This window comes from Charadrius vociferus, unplaced genomic scaffold (genome assembly GCF_000708025.1).
Source record: "Charadrius vociferus isolate BGI_N301 unplaced genomic scaffold, ASM70802v2 scaffold126, whole genome shotgun sequence".
NCBI classification, from domain to species: Eukaryota; Metazoa; Chordata; class Aves; order Charadriiformes; family Charadriidae; genus Charadrius; species Charadrius vociferus.
Window position 1 is genome coordinate 3,167,168 of NW_009648894.1, and position 20,347 is coordinate 3,187,514.

The 20,347-nt window shown below is 36.6% G+C and overlaps 1 protein-coding gene across 1 annotated transcript in view; it reads right to left on the reverse strand.

The window, feature by feature from the left end:
- Positions 1 to 20,347, reverse strand: part of PIP4K2A (phosphatidylinositol-5-phosphate 4-kinase, type II, alpha) — a 67,224-nt gene that overhangs the window by 7,452 nt on the left and 39,425 nt on the right. Inside the window, exons 5-7 of the mRNA XM_009887134.1 lie at positions 14,141 to 14,287; positions 11,446 to 11,484; positions 1,805 to 1,918 (exon numbers count right to left, since the gene is read on the reverse strand). Coding sequence (XP_009885436.1) covers positions 1,805 to 1,918; positions 11,446 to 11,484; positions 14,141 to 14,287 — 300 coding nt within the window. The remainder of the gene's footprint in view (positions 1 to 1,804; positions 1,919 to 11,445; positions 11,485 to 14,140; positions 14,288 to 20,347) is intronic.

Consider the following 20,347-nt stretch of genomic DNA (forward strand, 5'->3'; position numbering starts at 1 on the left):
TTGGGAAAAAAGTTTGCTGCTGCTGACAGTAAAGAGAGATCAGGAAAAGATCATTTAATTTAAAATGGAAAAGGTATCCTTATGTGCTCTTTCTCAGGACATTTTCAATGGAATGAGGAAGCAGGAAAATAGACAAGAAGACATCAAAACAGCAGTAATAGATATTTGTCTCTCTGAACACAGGGAAGGGATACACAGGAAGACATAAGAGTCGATTATGAGAGAAATATAGTAACACAAATTACTTGATGACAAACAAGAATGGATATAAAGTCACACAGTTTAGAATACTACTCCATAATAAGTTTATATATATTGTGTGATAAGATAAACATATATCAAGTGCTGTGCATTTCTCTTCATTGTAGAGAAATGAGTGTTTACATGTTAGGTACAAACTGCATCCTATCAGTTATCTAACAAGGGCAGAAGGCCCAACAAAAGAAAAACAAGGTTAAAGAACAGCTTGCCATTGTTAAAGTCAGGTGCCAGATCACTTCACAGTAGTGGTTTACATGGATATTTAACAATTTCAAACTCAAAAAATAGCCTCTCAAGATATGATCTGGAATCTGCCAGTACAATCCAGTAAATGATGTAGAAGATCACACACAATCCACTTTCTGGGGTAATAAAGTATCTTCCACGTTCATTGCACATACTTAAGATCTTGTCTGCAATCTACGTACTGTAAAAGCGTTAGTCAGCAACAGCAGCACGTGTTAGAAGAGCACGAAACTTAAACCCAAATAAACTTATCTCTAGAGCTGTGACATCAGCAGAGCAATTTTCCAGCACAACATTTTAACTATAAAATAAACATTGATATTTCACCAAATATTTATGTTTTCATAATTATAATCACCATAAATTTATCATCATTATTATGACGAGAAATTAGAATTCCTCAAAAGCAAATTATTGGGTAAATTCTAAATTTACAGTATTTTGTTTTGTGCAACTGCTCAGATGATAAAGATCTGAAGAACTAGACAAGTCAACTCACAGAGCCATTTTGATATAAATAGTTGAAAGTCTCATTAAGTCACAGAGTCTCTTCCAACAAGGAAAACAGATTTTAGGCTCTGAGTATAGGGACTGCAAAATATTGTGTTTAGTGACAGTATTTTAAATTATAGCAACTATAGTCAAGCTGTGTGAATAGTTAGCCCAATATTTATTTTCTTTTATGTGCTGAACTAAATAAGTTACAATAAAATATTACATTAAGTTCACATATTAACACTTTTCTATTATGTATTGACTATAGTCAGCCAATTACAAATTTATATGAGATGACTACATTAAGATAATAAGTCCAACTGCAGTATACAAATTACTGAAGCACTCTCCTGTTGCGATACTAAGGATGATTTAAAACTGGATTACTAATATGAAACAAATAGAGCATGCATGGCTCTGCATTCTCTGTTATGGACAACAGTCTGTGTATGGCCTCAGCTCTGGTGTACTTCCACCAGTAAAATACAACTAACAATACTCACCTCTCTCTCGGGGGCATTGGGAAGTACTAAGCTTGCAAACCGCTTAAGTACCAAATAGTACCATCATTTTAACACCACATCGTCAGGGCAGGGACAATGTATGGCAACCAGCTATGGCAGTAAGCCATTTATCACATCAGCAAAAGCAGTGATCAACTCCTGAAAGTTTAAATTGTGTTTCATTTAAAACAGTCTTATAAACAAGAGTTTTCATTAACGAATTACAGGTACGATTTCCTGGGCTATCCGTCATTTGCCACACATTTTAATCACATATAGCTGAACAGGCACATTCTTACCTCAACATCCTTTTTGAGTTTCTCAAGGAACATCTTTTTGTTATTTTCATCAATATGAATCTTTTGACCATCGTTAATAAAATCATTGTCTTTGAACGTCGGCAGCTCTTTGGCCTAAAATAAACCAAAACTCCTGTAAGAGCGGGATCGCAAAGAGGCGTGCGGTGAAGTTGCTGGCCTGGCACGGTGTCCCTGCAGGCAGTGGTGCCTCCTGAGCTCCCCTGCGCCCGCGAGGGCACCGTGGAGCCACCGCTCCGGGGGAAGCAGAGGCACCTCCATCGCACGCAGCTCTCCATAACTGCACCCACGGAGCCGTTTCCTTAGTTTATCCCTCCTGTAAATGGCCTAGAAGGTATATGTTTACTGGGCATGCAGCAAATGTAGCTAAGACAAAACTTCAGACTCAATACGTGATTTGCATCGAACCTTGATTTGCATCGAGCTTCTTCCAAGATGTCGTTTGTCAAAGTGACTGGCAATAAGCAAAGTCGAAACACAATCTATACCTCATAACAAAGTGCTATTGCATCAGATCTTATAGATGAAGTCAGACCGTATTGCATTTTACATCGCTACCATGAATTTTTATAAGTGCCTAAAACCAAATAGTTATTTAAAAAGCATCAACTGAATACGAATTATGTAATGCTGCTTAGAAGTGGTGAATGCCAGAGAAGACCACGGCCTTTTAATAAGTAATTAAATAGTCTTGATGTTGGAGCATTAGTTGATTATCTTCATCTTTAACTCTCTCATGAAGCGATTTTCAGTACTAAGACCCCTCAAACGTGCTCTGTTTTCAAAGGGCAGCGACTGGAAGTTTACTTAAAAAAACCCAGCAAGCCAACAAAAAAAGGAGCAATTCCCTCTGTGTATTTGATCAAGCAAACTGGAAGTAATAGTAGCTTCTGCACTCAGAGCCTTAAAAAAATTGGCCTATTAAGAACAATAAACAGTGTTTCTCCCTCCCCCACCTTTAAGCCATAGTAGGGAAGAACAGGTTTTCTTTACAAAGAAAATGTTACAGAACAACTGAGTGCAACCCTCAATGACCATGAACTAATGGGTACTTTACATAAATAAAATAATTTCCCCTTAATGTGAAAGTTCTCCCACTAGGAATAAAAGGCATCAGCCTAATGGAATGTCCTCCATAACTTTAAATAGTCAGCTTATCACCTTACTGGAGATGGTATTTACATGAAGTTTATTTTCTTCCTACAGAAAGAAATTTCCTAAGGAAAAGAATCTCAGAGGTTCTTTTCTCTGCTCCAAAATGTACATATTGGAAAGCACAGCCTTAAAATATGAGCACCATAGCAGACCCTGAAACGCCCTTGTAGATCTTCACAATGGCCAAAAGCTCTTTTCGCTGTTGGGCTGTGCACAGAAGTGGCTGAAATACTCAGTTCCCCAACTGTCCAAATTTATTTTTTGGACCTGGAATTTATGAATTGCTCAAGATCCCACAATGCTGCTTTTGTTTAGAAAAGTGTCCCTTCCCTTGTTCAAAAACACTTAAGCAATTAGTTACATTCCAATTGTTATGAATTCATGTTAAATCCACTGCATCCTGACACCTATGAACTCTGGAAAAAAATACGGTCCTAGTTGGGATGCTCTGAATTATTACTGTGTTGCACCTAGAACATTCTGACATATTAAAATACCCTCTAATAGAGACCCTGTCTTTTAATTTAAAATAAAAGGAAGCTGGGATGGAGCTATAACCATTCATCCATCCCAGCCTCCTTGCACGGAGGAGTCATCCTGCAGTGCTCCGCTGCTTTACTTAAAGATGATGATAGGCACTTCTTGAAGCTCACGATGAATTGTTTACTACAATACGACAGCACAGTGTGCATCGATTTTCTTTCTGGCCTACTCAGTAAGTGGTTTAGGATGAAAATGAGTAGGGGAAACATAAGATAAGCATTCCAGACTAACAGCTGTAGAAATTATCATACACAATTGAGCAAACTGTCCCATGGACGAGGGCTAATTCTGCAGAGGCGGGACTGCGGATCCAGGGATGTTGCCAACGCCAGAGGATGGAATCCAGAGCGTGGGATGCTTAGGAATGGAGAGGAGATTTGGATGAATTAATTTAAGATGAAACAATAACAAAAAGAATGCAGGAAACCAAGCCCCCTTCAGTTCTAGCCCAAAGTCACAAAAAAAATTTCCTCAGATTATCTTTCCAGCCAGTATATCCAAGTTATTTATTAAACTAGGCAGAGGTTGAAGTGAAACAAACCCATTAACACTGAAAAAAACCCCCTATTGATGCTGTTTAAAGCTGGGGGGTGGGTAAATAGGAAGGACGTGCTTGTGGTTAAGACGCTGAGGTGCAGGTTCATCTCTAGGCTCTGCCACAGACTTCCTGCACAGCACGGCATCAGCCAGGCAGACCCCGCAGGCGGTGGGAGGGAGAAGCGTGCTTCTCCACTGAAGACAGCCCTATCTTCAATAAAAATAAACTTCAATTACAAGCAATGTCTTTTTTGGAAGAGCTCGTAAGCCAATCATGCAGGTGCCATACTCCACTTTAACCTTGTCTCTAAATCTATTTTTAATAGAAGTGAGCTAGCAAAGCTGACACAGCCGCCTTTCTTGCCATCACAGCCACCACAAGACCCAAGAGGTACTCCCAAGGACATTCAGGGCTGTGAATCAGCTCTCCCAAAAACCCAGACTCTTCCCTGCCTTCTGTGCAGGCTCCCCCGGTCCTCAATAATCCCTCTGAGGACTTCTATCTGAGGTCATTTTTCTTTACCCAAACGCCCATAGCTGTGAAGACTTGGCAAGTGCAGAACTGCATACATTAAAAGCCAGTACCGAGGCATGCAAAGAAAAAGGAAGAAGAAAGAAAAGCAGTGGGTCCCATCCAAGAAACTGAAGCTAAAAAGCTTGTGGTTGCCCTCACCACATTATTTGTAGTTACTTAAAATTAATAATATAAGTGTTCATGTTGAAAAATCCCAATATGTACATTTTCTTCTTACACAATGAAATAAATAAATACAAAGAAAACCACATTGTGGCAGTTTAAAACACTATCTGAATGAAAAAATTGAGACTTTGCTTTAATGAAATAACTGATATGGTTAATTTTTAATGAAGTCTCAAATATTTCCAATGAAGCAAAATCCTTGTTGGAAAACGATTCGCCTAGAATGTAATTCATTATAATGAACATATTACTATCATTAAAGAACTAAATATTTTAAGAGCTGCACAGGAGATGAACATCTAACTACTTCCACTAAATTAATAATAGGTTTTCTTTCTGAACCATCTCCATCGTTTTTAATCCCCTACTTAAAGATGCAAGAAAGGCGCAATAGATTTTACAAATATGAAGTACTTATTTATTTATTAAAAAAGCATGTTATTTGCACACTTCTGGTTTTCATTCCAAAGTTTGCCATGGCCACAGAGAATTTTAATGGCAGGAAGATTTCACTGCCTTTGAAAAGGCTGAAAACCAATGAAGATTTCTTTGACTAAGATGACAGAATATGTAAAGCCTGATTCAAGAAGTAAAATTACGGTGAAACAGCCCATTGACATTGTTTTTTTTAAAAAATAAATATCTTGACAGGTTAAGAACCAGGTGAAGTTTTATTTCTATATGAACATGGAAATAGTTTTTGCAGATTTCTTAAGACATCTCGATTTAGCATCCTATCCTAATCTGTTGAAATGAATATTAGCAATTTTTTTTTCTAAAGTGATTTTTGTGCATCATGACTAAAAATAATGATCATGGCTGAGATTAATGCTGACATTTTGGAAGAAGCTCACTAAAACAGCCGTAGGACATTTAAGTTTCAGAGTAAGTCTTGGACTGAAAAAGGAAAAAGACTAATTGTCTTCACAACCTGGCAGCAATTTCCCACCTAACAAAGATTATGTTGTAGGAGAAATGTTGCATAGCAGTCTTGCTGTTTGTTTGGAACTAGCTAAGAGTCATGTTATTGATGCAGCTAATCACAGCAAAATTGGGCTTACAGTTTATAACTTTTGAAAATGGTATAAAACATCTGCCAAGAGTGGAGTTCCACACCCTGGGCTTCTTCCCGCAGTGCATGGCTCACATGCACCTTTTTTATAAAAAAATTAAATCAGTTAGATTAACTTTAGACTGACTCTGCTCAGCAGCATATATGGAAGGGAGTCTTTTTAAAAAAGCGATATTATACTAAATATAGTTTGCAATAATTTGGTACAGGGGGGTTTGAACTGAATCGAAAGTCTGGAGTCACTAGATCCACAAGATGGAAGAATAACTACATCTTTCTTCGGAAATCTGAAGATTGCAACTTCTTCCCTCCAGTAGTTACGGGAGCTGGGTCCAAACTTTTGTTGTACAATTTGCCTTGTCCTTGGCAGGGGTTTCTAACCAAATGAGGGTCTGCAGCTCCACTTGGCATCACAGGACTGTAAATGGCAACAGAAATAGAGCTGTAAGCCCAAAATAGGGTTTGAGAGGGAACACTGGAATGGTTTTAGCCAGTATAACAGGCATTTTTGTAAGACAAAAAAATTGTGCAGGATGTTGTAGATGGATTAGGAATTCGAACATGTACCAAAATAGTAACTATACATCTTTTCAATGCTCAGGGAAATGCATCCAGAATTATCCCTAGGGTTAATGTCTTCCCGCTGCAAAATGAACATGCAACATATAAAATGCAAGACAAATTCCCCTTTTATTTTTTTTAAATTCTTTTAACATATGGAAAACAGACTTAAACAAAAAAAAACCCAACCAAACAAACACAGGCAAACTAGCGATTTGTTTTGAAAAACAATAATGAGGTTGGTGTCATGTGAAGGCTAAATGCTGAAATAGGAATCTGAACTCTGAATGTCTATTCCTATCTTTGCGATGTATTGCAGTGTGATGTTTTGAAAGTTATAACCTCTGTATATGCAACCTTGAGATGCACTTCACAGAGAAATCTGAGACATGCTTCACATGTCTCTTGTGTGAGAACGGCATATGAAGCAGATTGAAATCACTAAAAGAAATAAGTAAAAAATTGCTCTTCTGAAATTAGCACTTTTAAAATAGCAAGAAAAATAGCTCAGATTTTGGGAATGATCTACCTTGGATGAAGTTTTACCTATCAACGTCAAAACAAAAAACTAATTCAAGACTGAGTAATCTTATTGTTATGCTCCTATACTAAAATCCTTTTTCCTTTAGTTATAATTGCCCTCTCAGAAATCAGTTAATTACTATATGTTGTAATATATAACGTAAAAAGTAAAGCTAAGAAGTGATTTTTTACATCTAGCAGCATCTTCCAATCTAATTATCAGAGCTATATTTTGCATACAATTTAACTAAGATGTCACACAGGTGTCAACTACGGCAATTTTGTTTCCAAAGAAACGCCCAACTTGAATAGAAAATCCTTTGTTCAAATGTATTTACTGTAATTTTTCTGCATTTATCCTTATTTATGAAACAATACATACCACAGAGGTGCCAACGTAACTAGTTTTAGATTAATTTAAAAACATGTAATAATCTCTGAAATTACTCAAGAAAGAATAAATACGGTGGGCTTCAGTTCAGTCAGGTTTTATTTTTCTTCTTCCAATTTCCTTCCAGGTTGCTCACTCACAAGCAACATGCTTAAGTTCTTTATAAATACAAGTAGACTCAGCTGTAACTGCTAATTTGATGTCGTACTGCAAGCATAGCATAATTGTGAGCAGGCAGACCACCAGGGGAGTTCTGCATTATCCTGGTTTCACTTAAGAGGGCAAAATTGTCCAAGGAATGAATAGAAAATGCCCACTATTAAAATAATAAAAATAAATAAAAAAGAAGAGGAATAAAGCCTAAAGAAAAAAAGGAGCAGCTGTCAGAATTTGACAACTGTTGAAACATACTGTTCTTTTAAAATTCAAGACATCTGTAAGTGCATGTTATAATACTTGTTGCCAAGAAATGATGCCTTTATTATTAAAAATATCACTTATAATGCAAATGAGAGGAAAAGTGTGTTAAGGAGAAATCTAAGGGATGGAGCTTGTCTCCGCGCTGATTATCACAAAATATTGAAATGACAGTTTCAGAGCTTCTCATCAATATGTTAGGATATTTAACAGTTGAAGACAGTTAAACAGGAGGTAAACTGAAAACAGGACAGAAAAGTAACATTCTCAAAGTCATTCCAGCTAGCTTTTCTTCTTAAAAACTGATTTAAAAAAAATGTTTGAATACTGAAACCTATCTAAACTACAAAACTAAAGCAGAAAAATACTTTTCTTCCTCATTTCTTATTTTTTAGTCCATTAAATCTTTCTGCGTAATTGACTCTTCTTTTTTAACTGACTAAATAATAAAAGAGTAGTTTGATAAGAAAGAGATTCCAGAACACTATAATTTTAGCCAAGTTTGCCATTTCACAGTAATTTATCTAAAATTTGCAGTCTGCATTAGAATGTGACGAAAGACTTGCTCTTCTGTTTTCTGGCTTCCACAGCTTTCAAAGAAGCTAACATTATACTCGATATTCTGAAAACCATTTGATTACTTGAATATTGGCATTTGAAATTAAATATGAATTACTTAAAAGCCCATTTAAAAGCTACGGCATTGCCAGGCATTTTAGCCTTACATTTTATCACCAAAAGCTTCCTGTCTTATATTACTTTTCTGATTTTCAGATGTGAATACAGCAATATCCAAGCAGTGGATACCTTTATAGTAAGTAATGAAATGATGCTGCCATTAATTGAAATTCTATTATTATTAATGCCATTTCAGGACGTTATTAATAAATTGATTATTTAACTTGCCTCTGGCTAAAAATTAGCTAATAAGTTACTACACCAGCCAAGTTTTTGAGATTGTCTGGTTTTGTTTAATCATTCAGAGGAATTTGTTCTAACATAGGAGATGCCAAAATCTCTTCAGTGCATGTGCTAAAATGTTTTTTTTTTTCCCCTTTTCAAGCAAAAATTTTCCAGGCATTTTAACATCTTTAAAATTAGCCTCAGAGTCCCACAGAAGACCACAAACAAACAGTTGAAACACTGACACCTACTTAAGAGAAAACTGAAGAGAAAAAACATGCTACAGGGCTCTCACTTGCCAGTTATGAATAATGAACGATTTCCATACTTATGTGCACGCAGTCCTCAAGGCCCTGAAATCAGTGCCACATGTGCAGAGATACATCTCATGACAGCAGGTCTTTAACACTGCTCAGAGTTTCAAGAACAAACTTTCCTTGTCTATTTGTATGAACACACAACCCCCTTTTGATTTAAGCTTAAAAACTGTGCGTTACAAACACTTGAGTAGTTCAGATGAGTGTTAGAAACTGCAGTTCTAGTGCCTATTGCAGGACATTCAGATTGCAGTGACGATGAATGTTCTGAACATCTACAATACAGACAAGTGGGAGTGCGTTCCTTTGACCTTTTCAAATTAAATGGCAGACTCCAAAAGTTAGACAAAAAACATATAATAAGTAAAATAATATTTTTCCCTTGCTTGAATCCCTAAGAGTCCTTCTTAAAGTGTTTGCAAAATGTTGCTCCCTCTATGAACTTAGAAGTCTGCCCAATTAATTCCTTTTCTTAGAAATGTTTGTTCTGAGTATTAGCTTGTGGCTTCCCTGTTGCACTGCATTGGTGTTTGAAGGGAACAATGAGTAACAGAAGGCTGTTCTAACAGCCTCAGACCGTCTGCTTGCAACATCAAAAAGCTTAGTGCAGTTCTATCTCCAAGAAATCAAATTCCTTTGAAAAGAAAATAATGTGAGAGATTTAAAATAGCAGAAGAATAATTTGGGGGACCAGTTTTTTTTTTCCCACTTCCTTCATAGAAGTACTCAAAATGAAAGGTGAGCTTTCAGATGTGTTGAAGGTAATAGGAATTTCTGTCATTGGCCTTACTGAAGTTATGACTTCACATTAAATTTAGAGAATAGTTGTATACAGTTATACAAAACTACACAAATTTGTTTCAACTTAGCTACTATCAAGTTCAATAGTAATTTTGCTATGAACTTACATAATTAAGGCACTGTTTCTTTGAGGTTCTCACTCAACATATTAACTACAGTATGTGTGTACTATTATTAATCTACTAATTATTATGCGACATATTCCTAAAACTGCTCAAAACCACTGTATTAAATATCTGTATAGTATCAGCTCCTGTATAGCTGAATATACATAATATTGTTAAATTTTACATTACTATTCCAAGCATTAATGTTGCAACCTGGAGTAGTCCCATCCAAATAATTTGTCTTCCTCATTTCTATCAGATTATTTTAGTACTACCAGCAGAGGTTTTCAATGACACTAGGTATAGTTTGTAAGACACTGGCGGGTTAAAACCCCTGCTTTAAAAACACTCGAGTTGTGCTACTAAACAAGAACAAAAACAGACCACAAGAAAAGAAGGGAGACCATTCAAGACATGATCTTGAGGGCCCAGTACAGCAAAAGAGAGCTAATGCCAACTATTGTAACTGCTGTTGGCGTTTGGGACATGGTAGTTGCCTAATGCTGGAAGAAGAATTGTTGAGTGTTCGGTCATACCTTAGGATGAAGTGGAAAAACTTTGCACAGAGTTTTTCATGCAGTGAGAACTGTGGGACTGACAGCTACTGCATGTCCCTTACTCCTTAGTGCAGTTGTGCTATCTGTAGAAGACTCAGAGAGGCAGGTATGGTACAACTAATGCTTAGGAGAAAAACAAATGATTTGAATGGAATTTGGGGACAACATAAAATGAAGTCTTTTAAGTGAATTGCTGAATGATCTTATGCTAATTCTGAAGGAACGTGCTTGGAAAAATTAAGAAAACAAGTGTCATGGGTTCCTAGACTTCACCCAAATTTGGAAGTCTAAGAAGTCTTAGATGATGGAGACTATGTTCCACCTTCAATTATCTGTAGAATCTGTAGACGAATCTCTCCTAGAGTGCAATGAGGCTATTTCACTGAAAGCTCAGAGAAATGCTGATTTTGAGAACCTTAAATTTTCCAAATGAACCGAAGCTGGAGATGGAGAAAAAACAAAGTGATCAATTTCCTTTTAGAGCAAAGTTTCAGCCTAGTATTTGAGGAAGACTGTCTCTCATTACAGCTACATATACATCTACGTATGTCAGTTGTTTGCTGATTTATATGAGCTTCACATACCCAAAGGTTCTCACAATTCAAGGTTTGGTTCATCTTTGCATTCACTTTAGAAGTGGTGCCATGTCACATCATTCCATTCACTGACACCGAGTATCCATAAACCTCAATATTAAAGAACAAGAGAAAGAAGATGAAGAAGCAGGAGGGAAGAGAAGAAAGTCCTGATGTTTTCCTACCACAGGGCAGGCCCTGAAGAAACTAAGAAGAAACAAGAAAAAAGGAAAAGGAGGAGGTAGAGGATTGGCTCACTTACCTCTGAAATCTCAACACCATTGCAAACCAATATTCAAAGGTCTGCAGAAAATAGAGGAAAGATAAAGGAGGGAATAAGGTAGAACTCAAGAGGGGAGAATATGACAGAAAACAAAGAAAAGGGGCAGAACAGTGCTGGTTATGTTTGTCCTGAGACTAGCTAGCAGGTTAGATAACTGAAAAAGAAACAGAAATGCACCATACCTTTTCTTTGTCACTGGCTTCTCGAGCCACAGTAGAGCCCTGAAACAGAAAAAATGGATCTAAAAATGTGCATATGTCAGAAACTAATTTGAAAATGTTACGATAACAGGTCAAAAAGCGGATGAACTGCATCCTTCTGAACTTGAGAGCTGTTTTAAAGAAAGGTGATACAGTAGGTAGAATGCCCAGGGCCGCTGAACTGCTGCAATCACTTGAAGAAGATGTATCATGAGAGAAGAAAGATGGATTAAATCCTCAAATGCTCTACATCTATTGTCCTCCTGACTGCTGGCGCTTCTTCCTCATGTCTCTTCCTCATTTTGAGACTACCATGCCGGAAGTTCAGTTTGCTTAGCAGACTTCTCATCTTTTTGTGCCAGTTTAGCGGTATGGTTATGGAATAGCCTATTCTATATAACTATTTGGACGTATGTAATACACATTTGAAAAGGATGTCACACAATATAAACACATAAAAATATTTAAAAGATCACAAAGTACAAACGAGAACAAAGCACCTCACAGCAACATGAAGTCAAAAGAAGAGATGAAACCAACTGTGGATTCACAAGATTTACAGTGCTCGCCAAAGACATTTAGGATATTTATTTATTATTAGCTTAAAACTAGCAGGCAATATGGTCCTAAGCTGAAGGTGACAAAAAAATGGCTGTATATATTTCCTTGCAAATTTTTGGAGTAGGACCACACCTTTAAGTACCCAGCATTTGCTCATCACATAGTAGCACTGCAAGAAATAATAGCTATACATACAATAATTGGACATTGAAAGATGGGTAAATTAGCTGTATCGTTTGTTGGAAGGTGTTCATTGTGTAAAAAGGTGCTGGAGTGGAGTCACACTAGTTTAAAGAACGTGAGGATTACCAACCACATCTTTTTATACCATGTTATATTCTGTTTGCAGAGAGAAGCTTAGAAAACTTAGAAAGGATGGAGAGAAAAGATAAATGGGACAGTACGCCTTAGTTATTATGTATGGCCCAGCAAACAGGGATTTCATTACGTTATATTTTAACTGATAATAAAGCCTGGTAAAAGTCTGACAGTTTAGTTTACTGATGATACACCTTTTATGTTGCATTCTGTGCTCCAACAGACTATCAGGCATGAAAAAAGACCAGCTCAAAACCAAACTGAGGAAAAAAAGCAGATTTACAATAGTAAAAATTAGGGAGAGTGCCAAATTTGACATTGAAGTCATTTTAATAAAATGCCACAGTGACCAGGAAAATACCTTTGAAATCCTATGCTGACCTGTGGTGTCTTTTTCGTAGTATCTACACAGGTAAAGACTTGTGCTACAAGTGAGCTCTAATGTGGTGGCAAAAATATTCACACTGGAAAAAGGACTCTGAACCTACAACCACAGATGTTGTAGCAATGAAAATCAAGAAAAAGTGATTTCTAATATATGCAGTGTCACTATGAATCTACTCAGGGAAGGAGTTTGTTTTGAAGAATAATATGATATTGATGTTAGATTTAAATTGCAAGAGTTTATCTTTGAAGCAGTTCTATCCAGCTGGACAACCTGAATAGAGTACAGAACTATTCAGAGAGGTAAATAATAGCAAGAACTGTTGACGCCAATGCTAAGAATGTATTGTATATCATTTATGCTTCTTTCTGTTGTGCTTTCCTCTCTTTTTTAATGCACCTGAACATTATGATGCTCTAAAACAGGTACAGTTCTCTCAAATTAAAAAAATACCTTTCTCAGGTAAGCTCTGCTGCCAATAATACTAAATACCAAAAAGTCAATTGTTGACAATCTGGAAATCAGTTCTTATAAATCACAGTCAGTCAACTAACTAACCAATTGCTAGGTAGATACTTGACAGTAGGAAAGGATGGTGCAGTACGTAGCAATACAAATCTCTTAATATAGAATGCTAAATAAACATCTTAAAACAAGTTTGCAGATGCACTTAGTGAATCAACACATAAAAATTAAATTTATTAGAAAGAAGTAGGTTTCTAAGGGGAGACTTTATGGCGGAAATTAAAATACAATCCCTTAGGTAGAAAGACTAAGACTATATTTTGGGCATTCATTGTAAGCACTGTATATTAACTACTGGCAAAACTACAACGAGCAGATAAGCCTTCTGAAAAAAACCTAAAGCACAACTTATGATAAAAGCAACAGATACTTCAGATATTTTGTTTTTTAAGAACCTTCTTTCTTCCACTTGAATTATTTAAAAAATATAATATGAAATATGAAGCTTTTGTAGTAGTGATGTACTTTGTTAGTAGCATTTTATTGGTTTAAACGATGATGATATTCAGTTATTTTATAAAAGCCCTCTTCAGAATCAGCTGTGGCTTTCCATAATGTTGATAAAAACCTATAGGAAGCAGAATTATTACCGCACTTGCGTGAAGGGTTTTACCTTTAACCATAAGTTACATTTAACAAACATACTCGGTTAAATTGCTCCGTTTAAAAATGCTCAATACAAATAAATTTGTACAATTTCTATAAAACCATCCTTCAGTTTTGCTAAACCTAGATGCAGCAGTAAACCAGTTAATGCTGGCTCTTATGCAACACAATTTTAAAATTAATTAGAATTCTGAGCAATATTCAAACACCAGGATAATCTAACATTTATAGCAAAGATTTTCAGCTACTTTGTTAGATATTTCATCAGCAGTTATTTCTCACCTTTAAATCATATTTTCTATAAACAGATAAACGATGGCTGAACACATTTCTTGTAACAATCATATATACTTCAACTCCATCAACAGTAAGCCGGTACATGCCCAGAAACTGGGGAAGAAGTGTATTCCCATGACACTCCACAATAAACTGCAGGAGCAAAAGAAAAAACAGAAATAAGGATAGATACATATTATATAAATACATATATTTATACATTTTCAAAGATAAAACACCTTTATTTTAAAGATAAAACACAACACATCTATTTGCTGAGTATGTATTTATGTGGAGACAAACCTTCCAAAAATCACGCCAAAACAAACCTCTTCATCAGGAGGTTATCCTGCTTGTAGGTCAGTGTTTAAACAAGAAAATCTTGAACTACTTAACTTATAACTCGTGACTTCTCTAAATGATCTCATAGAAAGAGCAGGCTCTGTTCGACAGACTTTTCTGCTTTTATGGTCCAAAAAGCACACCTAATGCAGATAACATATTTGATACTGACGTCAAAAAACAGAAACATTTTTTCAAACATCGCACTGCTGTACTCTGTTGTCCTAGACTGTATTTAATTCGTATATTTCTCCATTCTCAATATTTGTTTATTATGATGAACATTTATGGTGCTGTCACCAGCGAGGGGTATTATTTATTATCACCAACTTCCTGTTAGTTGGCTGCATTTCAGGGTCAATAGACTTGAGCAGTGAAGTGCAAGATCCCTGTATTTTTTTATTTATGAATCATTATATTTCCTTAAGGTCACCATATTCCATTACAAATCGGCTATTAACCTTGAAAAGATTTGCCACCTGCACCTGAAAACTGACCTTTTTTTTTTTTCCAATCACTTGCCTTACAACTGATAGTTTGAAGTCCTATTGGAAAGACAACTGGAGGAAGCAGAAAAAGTACAGACTACACTGATGACGAGAACTATTGAAGAATTAATATTTATTCTCAGAATAAAAATGCCCATACTGTATTAATCCTAAAACCAACTCAAACACATCCACTCATATTTTGCAGAAGCAAGGAAAAGTTAAGCCACAATGATGTAAACCAAGAAAGGACTCACCAGCTTTCCTCTTTCTGTTATTATCAAGTCTCAAACGGAAGAACTTGGGAGAAAAATTAAAAATTCAAGCCTCAAATAGGAAACACGAAAACTAACCAACAGTCAGCTTTTAAAGTCAAATCAGCTTTTAAATAGTCATTAAATACTGAAGCTGCTGTTTCTTTTGAGCCAGAGCGACCTGGTTATTAGAAACACATTATTCTAAAATACAGGAGACTTTAGAATAATTTAACTGAATAAGCCATTTGAATTGCTTAACAAAGGTAGTTAGTATTTGGTAACAAATAATATAACAAAGCTCTTAGAATCCTGGAGATTTTGCAGTTTTGGGCTCCTCTGTTAATTTTAAGGAATTTCTCTCACTAACTTAATACTGGAATCTGCAGATACCACATACGGACTTTCTCCTTTTTTAAATGCCAAAATTAAAAATAGAAAGATTTAAAGAGTCCTGAAAACAATCCTGTCCAGCAAGAAACAAAGGGAATGTACAAAAAGATTGAAACTGTGGACTGTGAATTGAATGTAACTTTGACTAACAGCTCTGACACATGAGCTCTCTTGAATCTTGCTGGCATGGTTTGGGCTGTAACACCCCTTTCTGTCTGCTGTGTAGCTGTACTGGAGGTTACAAGCCCTGAAGCAGAGAACACGTCTGTCGTCATGCCACAGTTGTGCCGCTTCACAGTGTAGCATTTTTAAGTTCAAACTGCCTATGAATGGGCAAAACATCTCAGGCTCAGTGAATGCAAATCAGAACCATAGGAAGGAAGATGTTTGTATGCTCAAAAATACAAAGAAGCTTGACAGTAAAAGGTCACAAAAGCAATCTCAGTGCTGAGCAGTGCACAAAGATGGATCATTTTGCATCTAAGAAGCACTTCTGGTTTTAACAGATGCAGAAGTTGTAAGATGGAGTTCTTGAATGGAAGGATTTTCAATGACAGAGCTGTTATCAACCTCACAAAGCAGTTATAATGTGTTACAGAATGCATAGCTCATTCTGACCATCAGTAATTTCTCGTAAAGATCTGATCATAAAGTAAAATTAGAACTGTTAATGCTGAGGTTACAGAAAACTTGTTTAAAATACTAATAATCATTATTATCCAAACCGCATTGATTACTTTGTTATAAACTTCAAGTACTTGCCCTATATCCTAATGGTAAGTAGCTTTCTAATGCTTTAGAAGGTGGGAAGGGTTGTTCTCACAAAGACATTTACTGAGTGATTCCTTCTCTAAGTGAGATGATTAGTTTCTGTAATGATGATAAAAATGAATCTAGTTTCCAAGAAGAGTTTAGAGCCACAGAATTTCAGGCCACCCAACTGTTGAATGGATCCATCCATTCCTAATCTTAAGGCTCTTAAACACAGAATTTGAATTCCCGTGGAATAAAAGAAATACTATTATTCCAGTTTTCCATATGGGAACCTAAGATGCAGAAGCTTTGAAATCACACAGAGTTTGCGCCACATGAAGGAACAGCAGCTAAGACACTCACTGTAATAACATAAAATAAATCCTTCGGTTAGCAGTATCCCCCTTCCAAACTGTTCTGTATTACGTGACAAGGCAAAAAAGGCACTTAATGAGAGTTGCTTAAGTCCTACTTGTGAGTTAGGGTTAGCTATTTGCTAAGGCTGTTGTTTCATTTTAATATTTTGCAAACAAGCCTTCTGAAAGGGCAGTGCTACTAGGATGCAACCCAGGCCATGAAAAGCTCTGCTAGTGCTGCTCTTCACTTGATAAAAAGGGACTTGGCCGTGTTCTTGCTGACTTCTAAGAGACCTTCTCAAAGCGGACCATGTACTGCAACAGTTGTTTCTTACTCGCTGCTGACTGTGGCCACTCATACCATTGCAATTTAAAGAAAAGCCTCTACAATTATTTCAGTGTTTCCCGTATCTTATCCTGATGGGGAGACAAAGGAAAGAGGGAAGAATGCCACTTGCTTTCAGCATCTACAAGGTTGGTCTAGAACTTCCTACCTTTGAAACTACCAATCCCCCATATCTGCATCACAGAGGAGGCAAAACGTGTCATCTGTTTGGGTGGGAGTCCAGCAGGACTTGCACTGGTGACTGTGGTTGGCAGATTTTCAATTTGTCCATCTTGATATAAATGAAGTAGCAATTTAGTCACCTCAAGGTGCTTTTTAGGAATGATTTCCTGAAGTTTCCCACTCACAGCTGGAATAAAAGTGAGCCTAGAAAATAAGCCGATACATGCTTAACAGGACTGCTAAATTTCAGTGAAAGAAAAGACCTTCACTCCTTTATGTTAACTCTTTCTAAAAAGAACATTAAAACAATTCTATCAAGCAGCCTGGCTAAATAAAACTGTAATACTTAGCTAATACATTTACAAATCCTTATATGCAGTAACAAAATCCATCTTTTTAAGAAAGAGTGAAAGTGTTATAATAAACACCCCATAATTTTTTGTTAATTCAGACAATTTTCATTTTTCTGCACAGCAGGAGGACAATATTACCATTAACAAAATAAAGTATCATCATCAAGTTGACACATTTTATCGGCTGTGCAGCAGTTTTCAAATATGTAATTTTCTAATCTCTCTTGAACCCCATGCTTAAAGCTGATAATTAATAAGAAATTCTTTATGAACCTATATTCTCATTATTTTTTGTCTAAATATGGCTTCAAGATTCCTTAATAAGGACTTTCCCTATCTCATTTTACATGAAAAATAAGATTCTTAGCTTCTTGCTTCCCCATAGTAATGCTAGTAAGATATCAGGATGACTAGAAGATAACATAGTTCATAGAATTTGTTGGCAAAGAAGTGATGCCATTTTTGGCTCTGTTTGGAAAAAACACAGGGTAAAATTCCTGTTTCTGCTATTTCTCCTCCTCCCCTTGGAGATAAGCTGTGGAATGATGACATCAGTGAAGACTAAATTCTGAGTTATATCTATCTCGGTTCTACATGAAAATTCAACATTCCTATTTTCACAGGTAGCCCTATTTTGCAAACATTAGTTCAGAAATACACAACATGCTTATTCTCTGTTACCTCTTTATATATTTTCACGATTTTCTACATCATGATTAAGGCAATCATGCTTGAATTATCAAATGCATACGTGACAAGCCTATACATTCATTAGGATACTTTCATTAAAGAAATTGAATGGCAAGCAATATAATTACTCAAAAACATTTTGGACATTGTGAGGACAAGGAGTTGATACTCCTTTTTAGGGCTCAACTTTCTCTTTCAAATATTTTTGCCTGCGATCAGAAATATCCCCCACCAATGTGTTGTGTGCATGTGTGTTGACACATGGAATCACTCCCCAAAAAGGAGGTTGAGAAGTTGTCCAGAGGTATGTCATGTTTCAGAATATTCCAATGATTGCCATTTTCTTGAACCCTAATAATTTAACAGAAAATTATCCATCGGGGACTTATGTGAGACATCGAAAGGATTAATTAGCCAAATTACAGCACACAACAGAAAGTTATAGATTTTCAAGGTATATAAAGCTGTTTTCTTCTAGAAAGTCATGTAAGAAAGTAATTTCATTTAAAGAAGTGTTCAGTAAATGAAGAGGTTTTCAGATACAAGCTCTGTGATTCACAGCCTTACATTTCATGCTGTTTCAGACCTGGGCCAGTGTTAATTTTACTTCCAAGTGCAACGTAATCGTCACCACCACATGTGATTATCTAGGCTGCAGATCTGCTATCAGGAGCATTATACTTGGTACTGCTACAATCAAATGAGTCACTGGGTGTGCTGATTTCTCCTGAAAGTCCTGTGCACAGCATCAATAGCTTATATATATAAAATAAAATAAATATATAGAAAATATCTGCTGATGAAACCCAGGCCTTAACAGAGCCAGTGCAGCCAAGTCCACTCTGCCATTTTGTGTAGTTAGATATTTACCCATGAAATTTCACATCTTTCAGGGAAGTTTTTTGATGTATTTTTCAGTAACAGTTCCAGCCCGTGGTGGTATGGCCCTTTTGCATATTGACCTTTTGCAATTCCATCTAACGCTCATTGTAATGAGTCTCCCATTTTCAGGGTAACCTCTCCTATAGGAAACAGTGGGCCCATGGATGCAGGTGGAACATAGACTGTTTGGATGAGAACACATACATTCTCATCTCTACTTTTTCTGCTTCGCCTGTTTTTTCATATCAAAGCTGCTTTATAGGTCGGTTATCTTAGCACAGGGCAGAGGCCATGTTCTGCGCAACGTCTTGATTCCCACAAGGAACCAGCTGAAGGGCTTTCCTGAACTGTGCTTCTTCACAAACCTCCCATACATCTTCACCTCTTACTACATTAGGACACACAGAGAGTCAGGGTCACCGTTACATGGTATACATCCTTCTTAATGCACATTTCTGTTTAAATAATAGTACTTTATATTGCCTTGATTTGCCTTTTTAGCTACCCTTTCCCTTCTTTTTGTGATACATACAGATGCAACTCATGAAGAAACAGCGGGGAGCTGGGGGGACGCAAGCCATTAATAACCCATGCATGTAATGACATGGGTGGAGGATGACACAAAAATGAATGTAGCTCTGCTTTAGCAACCTACTGGTTTGATGTCAGCTCACCTCAGTGCAAATTCCTAGACACCTAGTCCCTACTTTCTTTTCTGGGGTATTCTCCAGCTTACGTCATCACCACTTCTGTGACAAAATTCCTTTTAGCCTACGGTACCATTTTTCCAACTATTTATGATTTTAATGTTTTCTCCTACCTCCTGCTTAATAACTTTGTGCTATTCCTTGATTCCTGTGCAGCCCTTAATCCCGCTTTTGGTGCTATTTCCCCTTTTTTCACCATATTGTCTGTTTTTTTCCTTTCATTTGTCTTCCTGTTTCTTTCATATGTTTTTCCTCTCCAGAAACTAAGGTCATATTTTTCTTCATTTCTTTTGTTTTCTCCTTTATGCTGTCCTCTCCCCCTTTTAGCTCATTCTATTCTTTCCTTTCTTCCCATTCACATCCCCATCACTCAGCTGTTTGCTGCCTCCGGTAAATGGGCAGTCTCTCTCTTTTACCACTATTCACTATTTCTGCCGGTTGCCAGGGAGACAAACAGGCAGTGCAATAGGTGTCAGTTCTACACACA